The sequence below is a fragment of the Microchirus variegatus genome, assembly GCF_963457635.1.
Source record: "Microchirus variegatus genome assembly, chromosome: 5".
NCBI classification, from domain to species: domain Eukaryota; kingdom Metazoa; phylum Chordata; class Actinopteri; order Pleuronectiformes; family Soleidae; genus Microchirus; species Microchirus variegatus.
The window spans coordinates 9,506,412-9,512,792 of NC_139806.1; the positions used below are offsets into that span (position 1 = coordinate 9,506,412).

Sequence of the window (6,381 nt, forward strand, 5' to 3'; positions counted from 1 at the left end):
TTGCCATTTAAAGGGAAAACAAGACAATACAGTGCAGGACATATGGTTTGAGGTGATGACTTCTACAAGGTTTTACTTGTAGAGCAATATGTACCATTTCAAAATATTTTAAAAACACCACATTGGAGAGCAGCTAAATATGATTTTATAGCTTAAGATAGTTCTTTATTAGTCCCGCAGTGGGGAAATTTACAAACAAGTTCTCACTTCATACGACAGACCATGATTTTAATGTGTACATCAAAATGGTATTTGGATGTCCAGTGGCATGAAAAGCTAAACTCGACAAAGTCCTAAATGTGACTAATGCAGTGTGATTTGTTGTTTTCACATTTATAATTTTATTTCTTTGCCCTCTTTGCAGCAGATTTCAGTCTTGATATTTAACGTTGCTTCGAAAAAAGATGATCCATCATAAATAATGAATGCTTACTAATAGTATTTCATCACATTCATATTAAATGTGATAATAATAGTTGCAATTTTATAAATCGTTTTTTTTAAACATTTCTAAATTTGTATCTCTCCATCAGTTCTCACAAGCGTCATCGAGTGGGCGGGGACAGTGTGGGGCAGTGCTGCCTTCACGGCCTTCTGTTTGCTGGGTCATTTCATTTGCAGAAATGTTAAGCCAACAACATTGATTTTAAACACCAGGTTAACCACCACGGTCAGAAAAAGCACAGCCACCATTAACGTTTCTTACATATGTCTACTGAAAATAACATGGCACAAATTAAACATGTGCACGCAATTAAATACAAAAACCTAAAGTGTTTGGAGTCGCAGAATGCGTTTTTCTGACAGCCCGTGAATCAGTCACTCGCTAGTGTGGTCGATGAGAGGATGCTAGCATCGCTCCGGCGTTTTATGAATGAGTTTGTGTTGGGCCTCAAGTAAAAATCGCACCTACGGGGAGTTAAAAAGTAGCGTTTTAATAACACTGTGATTACTTGGCTGTTGTTGGCCTCAGGCCACCTCCATGGCCTCCTTATACACCGGATTTCAAAGCTAAAGTAGTTTGTTGCAACGTTATGCTAACAGACTAGGATTAGCTAGCTGGCTAGCTACTAGCATATTCATTTGAAACCCTAAATGGGTCGGAATTCAAAATATCTCAGTCTTGAGCAAAGTAGCCACAAACTTGTGCGTTCATTTGTTTAGAGGAAATACCTTTAACATGGACATAAATTTTTACTCGGACCTGTCGGATGGTTGTGCTCAGAATGTTGATACGGAGTTTTTGGACAGCCAGGCATACGGTGGATACCCCGAGGAGAACAAGGTAAAGAAGATAACATAACGCTAACCAGTCGGGGGTTCAATTAAATGTCAGTTATTGGCGGAAACGCTGATCGCTTATTGAATGCTGACCTGCTAATGTGTTTTAGTTCGCAGAGGGCAGCGACAGTTACCTCACCATCAGTGGAGGAGGCCACCCGTTTCTGTCCGCTGAGGTGAGTGAGTTTACAACGGGCTACACGGCAGTTTAGAGTGAAACTGAATTTTACTGACTCATTCTTCCCTGTCATTCTCCACCTGTCATTCTCCACCTGTAGCAGACATTTCACACTCCAAGCCTTGGGGATGAGGTGTTTGAGATCCCTCCCATCTCCCTTGATCCAGACCCAGCTCTGGGCATCAGTGATGCAGTCTCCCACTTTGAGTTGACAGATGGGTCAGATGGCACTGGGGGATCTTCAGGGTCCCGCAGCCTCGTAAGCAACTTAGTGGTCGAGGCTAATGATCCTTCCTTTGCTTCCACCTTTGTGAACTCTGGATCTCAAGGCCTGGAGCAGCTGAACCTTGGGTCAATGGGCCAGGCTGGAGGAGGAGCCCTTCTTAGCTCTTCAGCCTTGGTGAGTGCTCTCTACCTGTTGGCCATCAAATGTGAGAGTCAGTTTAAAGCTTTTTAAAGAATCTGTTTTCCCTGTGTGCCTCCTGGCAGCCATGTTATGCTATAAAGAAGGATATTGTAGTTCTTTTTGTGGCACAGACCCGAGACCAGAAGTTACTTAGTGCTAATGCAGGTGATGCAGACCTGCTCAGTCTTTGACAGAGGTGTCATCCACGCTGTATTTAGTTTAGTTGAAATCCACTTTAAGCTGTTCATAAATTAAGTTAAGATTGTGTAACTTTTTTCTGTGTCTTTAATCCCTCTGCAGGAAATGGGGAACTCCAGTGGTTCTCATTTCAGCAGTTCATCCCCAATGACCATTGATGTCCAGCTCAGTGACATTGGTCACAGTCTTTTGGGGAGTAGTCACCTGAGCACTATTAACCAGTCAGAATTGGCGCTGGGTCTTGGTGGTGAAAACATGGGCCATCATTCGGAGACGCCTGAGCAGCCCCTGTCGGCAACACCGTCTCCAGCTGGTTCCCTGCAGGATGAGGACATGGATGACTTCAAGGTGAGGGATAAACTTGTGGTGTTTGTTTGTATCCGTCACAGCTTGTATGATCGCTAATATGTGCTTCTCTCCTTCTTTTCCTTATTCAGAGGAGTGTGCTGATAGACTCCCCCATGTCTCTCTCTTCTTCCTCTGTCCTCTCACACATGTCCCACCAAATACCCCTGTCGTCCATCTCACCGGCTACGGTCAGGAGGAGTGGGGGAAAGCCGGCCACGCTGTCCCCAGCGAGTGGGCTCATGGGCCCAAAGAAAGGAAGGAAAAAGAAGGATCCAAATGAACCACAGAAGCCAGTTTCAGCTTATGCCTTGTTCTTCAGAGACACCCAAGCAGCTATTAAGGGCCAGAATCCCAACGCTTCTTTCGGGGAGGTGTCAAAGATCGTGGCTTCCATGTGGGACAGCTTGGCCGAGGAACAAAAACAGGTAAAAACTTATTTAGCCCCTTACACATGTAAGACTACATGTGTACTTGTAATTGAATCAATCACTTATGATTGACTTTAGCGGTTCCCTCTCTGATAACGCCAAAGTGTCTCCTCAGAATTTCCTGTTTGCATTGGCGTCACATGGTCTCGGTGCGAGAGGTGGTCAGGTCTGAGTGGTTCATTGTCGTATACCTCCGATGATTAAAAGGTCTTTAGATAAATTGTGTCTCGATGCAAATTTCCATTTGATAAGTATTTGGGAGTGTCTATGTCCTGGTTGGATATGTAAGGAAAGAAAAAGGACCCACTCTGGGAGTTGAACTGCTTACCAGAGCTCTCACACACCAGGTGTGTTGTAAATATCTGTTTATGCTGGCTATAGCTTATTCACTTTTGGACATTGCAATAAACTATTACCTTGTTGTGATTTAATTTTAGTCGCAAAGGATCAGTTTTCTGTTATATGATAAGTTTCTTTAGGTGATATTTATACCCTCAGCCTCTGAGTTGAATAGAAAAGATTGAGTATCATGTTCTTGAACTAGTCACTTATGTTCTAAAACCTCTGAATATCTCAACCTGGGTGTAAGGGCTGTTCCTCCATGTTAAGAAAACCCCCTCGCATGAAATGTGACGTCACTAACCGAAACAAGCCAGATAAAGAAGAAAAAAACCATCACCACAACGGAACTTTTGCAAGGGCTGAAATTATTAATCGATCACTTGGGCAAACATCAACTATTTTGCTAATTGATTAATCAGTTTGAGTGTTCCTTAAATAATTAAAACAAGCTTTTTATGGACCAAATGATGACTTGATTCATCGAAGAAGTAATCGTCAGATTATTAGATTGTGAAAATCATCATTAGTTGCGGCCCGAGTCAATTCACCAAATATATTCATGGCCGGATGATAAATGTCCATCACTCTGTGAAAGGTAATTAACCAGTTTAAGAAGTTACTGTTTGTGAGAGACTAATAATATACTTGTGTCTGTTCTAGGTGTACAAGAGAAAGACAGAAGTGGCCAAAAGGGAGTATTTGAAAGCGCTGGCAGCGTACAGAGCCAACCAGCTCTCACAGGTAACGCTTTGTTATCCTGTAAATATAAATATATATTTGGATTTTCATTCAAATGCATTTTCATCAACCTATATAATTTAATTCCAGCCCGTTTCTGAGGAGATGGAAACAGCCCCTTCACCACCACCACCACCACCACCACCAGTCGAAAACCTGACCCCTGCAGCTCCTCTCTCTGCCGGTCAACAAGCAATCCGCTTGGCAAACAACAACAACAACACCGAGGAGAACACCATCACTAATATTTGTGTGTCTAACATCATTCTGGATGTCCCGGAGAGGACCACACGATCCCGCACGGGAGCAAACAAAGCCTCCGCCCCTGCACCAACAGCAGTAGCAGTAGCTCCACCAGCCCAGACCATCACTAAGATCATTATCCCAAAGCACATCCTGCAGGCAGGGGGACAGTTGGTGACCGTGTTGCCTGGAGGCGGGCTCCGCACCCTGCAGCCGACTCTGCTTTTGTCCGGCGGCTCTCGTCAGCCTCCTCCGCTGCAGCAGATGCAGAACGCTCCTCCGCCGCCGCGGCTACAGCAAATGGCGCCGGCGCCTCCGCCGTTGCAAGCCAAGCCTCGCGAGGGAAGCACGCTGGCAGTGTCTATCACGGCGACGCCTCCACCTCCGCTTCAGATCAAAATAGTCCCTGCGTCCTTGCAGAGCAAAGAGACCCTTCCAATCATTGTCCCCAATTCAGTGTCTGCGTCGTCGACGGTGACCACGACCTCCCAGGCTGCACCTGTGGTGTCGGTGCAGGTGCTGAATTCAGTGGATGTGTCGGGCGGTGCGGATGAGGATGAAGTTACAGAAGTGCTGCCCTCGGAAGAGGTAGATGTTCTTGTTTTGTTGCTAGTGCTGTGTTTGAAAGCAAACGGTGAATTTGAAAAAAAATCTATACACTACTGTTCAAAAGTTTGGGGTCACCTATACAATTTTTTTGTGTTTGTCATTAAAAGTCACACTTTTATTCATCAAAAGAGTTGCAAAATGAATAGATAATATAGTCAAGACATTGGCTAGATTAGAAATTATGATTTTTCTTTCATCAAAGAACCAGCAAAACTGTTTTCAGCTGTGCTATCATCATTGCACAAGGGTTTTCAAGGGTTTTCTAATCATCCAATAGCCTTCTAACGTGATTAGCAAACATAATGTACCATTAGAACACTGGAGAGATGGTTGCTGGAAATGGGCCTCTATACACCTATGTAAATATTCCATTAAAAACCATTTGAAGTTTGCAGCTAGAATAGTCGTTTACCACATTAACAATGTATTTCTGATTCATTTAATGTTATATTAATTGGGAAGTGCTTTTCCTTCAAAAATAAGGACATTTGTAAGGTAATGTACAACCTGCTGTCACAAGCTATCAACGATGCTCTTCCCGAATGTTTTCTCCTCCTTCAGGAAGAGATGGAGGTGACTGCGTCCAGTCACCTCATGAAGAGTGTGTGTGTGAGGGCGGGCTGTAACAATCCAGCGGTGGAGAGTGAAGACTGGGACAAAGAGTACTGCAGCAACGAATGTGTGGCCACTCACTGCAGGTGTGTGTGTGTGTGTGTGTGTATACAGGCATCATGTTTGTTTCTCAGTCGTCGATGGTTTTTCTTTCGTTAACCCTTTTTTAAAAAATGTTCTTTGTTTTTCAGAGACATATTCCAGGCTTGGTGCTCCATCAGGAATCAGAACATAGGAACAGTCAAGTAAAGAGTCGCTGCTTCATCAACAGAACTTTATTTCACTGCAGGTACCTGAGTGTTATAATTACCTCCCTCCTTCTCTGTATGTACCATAGGTTTGACAGATAAAAAAAAAAGAAAAAGTCGTATTACTGAAATAATAGAACGGCCTATTTGGCCTTCAGATTTCAGAAAATGTACATACTGTCATGTTTGAGTACATTTCCAGCTTTTAGTCAGACATCAAGGAATGTGTGGCAGCTCGAGAACATTTCAGCATAGTGAATTATTAAAGATGTTCAGGAAAATGTTCAGTGTTTTTGCTTCAGTATCAGCTTATACAGTTTAACTGTAAATACGACAAAAAAAAAAAAAAAGAAGTCGGATGAACTTGCCTCTGATATTTTTATAATAATTAACGTGACCGTACAGTGCTCATTTCAAATCCATGCTCCTTTTTTTTCCTCTCATGTTGAATTATTAAGTGAGGGAAAAACCAGAGTTGTTCAAATGATGAACTGTAAGACGCTGCCTTAGACGTGACGACAAGACAACAGTTTGTATCATTGTACACTTTGTTTTTGTACTGAGAATTATTTTTGCCTTCAGCTTTTGTAAAACATCCTGTTCAGACCAGTGTCAGTTGTTTAAAAAAAAACAAAAAAAAAACATGCTTCACTTTATTGTCTTTTTTTAATAAACAAGAGAAAAAAGCTGAATTTAGTTTACAGTTTTTATGAAAGAAAGAAAGATTTAAGAGGCGAATGAAAAAGACTC

General features: G+C 42.6%; 1 protein-coding gene across 1 annotated transcript; it reads left to right on the forward strand.

The window, feature by feature from the left end:
• Positions 1-1,180: 1,180 nt before the first annotated feature.
• tox4a (TOX high mobility group box family member 4 a) lies at positions 1,181-5,686 on the forward strand (the record flags this gene model as incomplete). The annotated part of the gene is made up of 9 exons (XM_083890141.1): positions 1,181-1,285; positions 1,392-1,457; positions 1,560-1,859; positions 2,166-2,411; positions 2,501-2,836; positions 3,842-3,922; positions 4,010-4,750; positions 5,333-5,469; positions 5,575-5,686. The coding sequence occupies 9 exons, from the start codon at positions 1,181-1,183 to the stop codon at positions 5,630-5,632; spliced, it is 2,070 nt and encodes a 689-aa protein (XP_083746267.1). The 3' UTR covers positions 5,633-5,686.
• Positions 5,687-6,381: the final 695 nt, after the last annotated feature.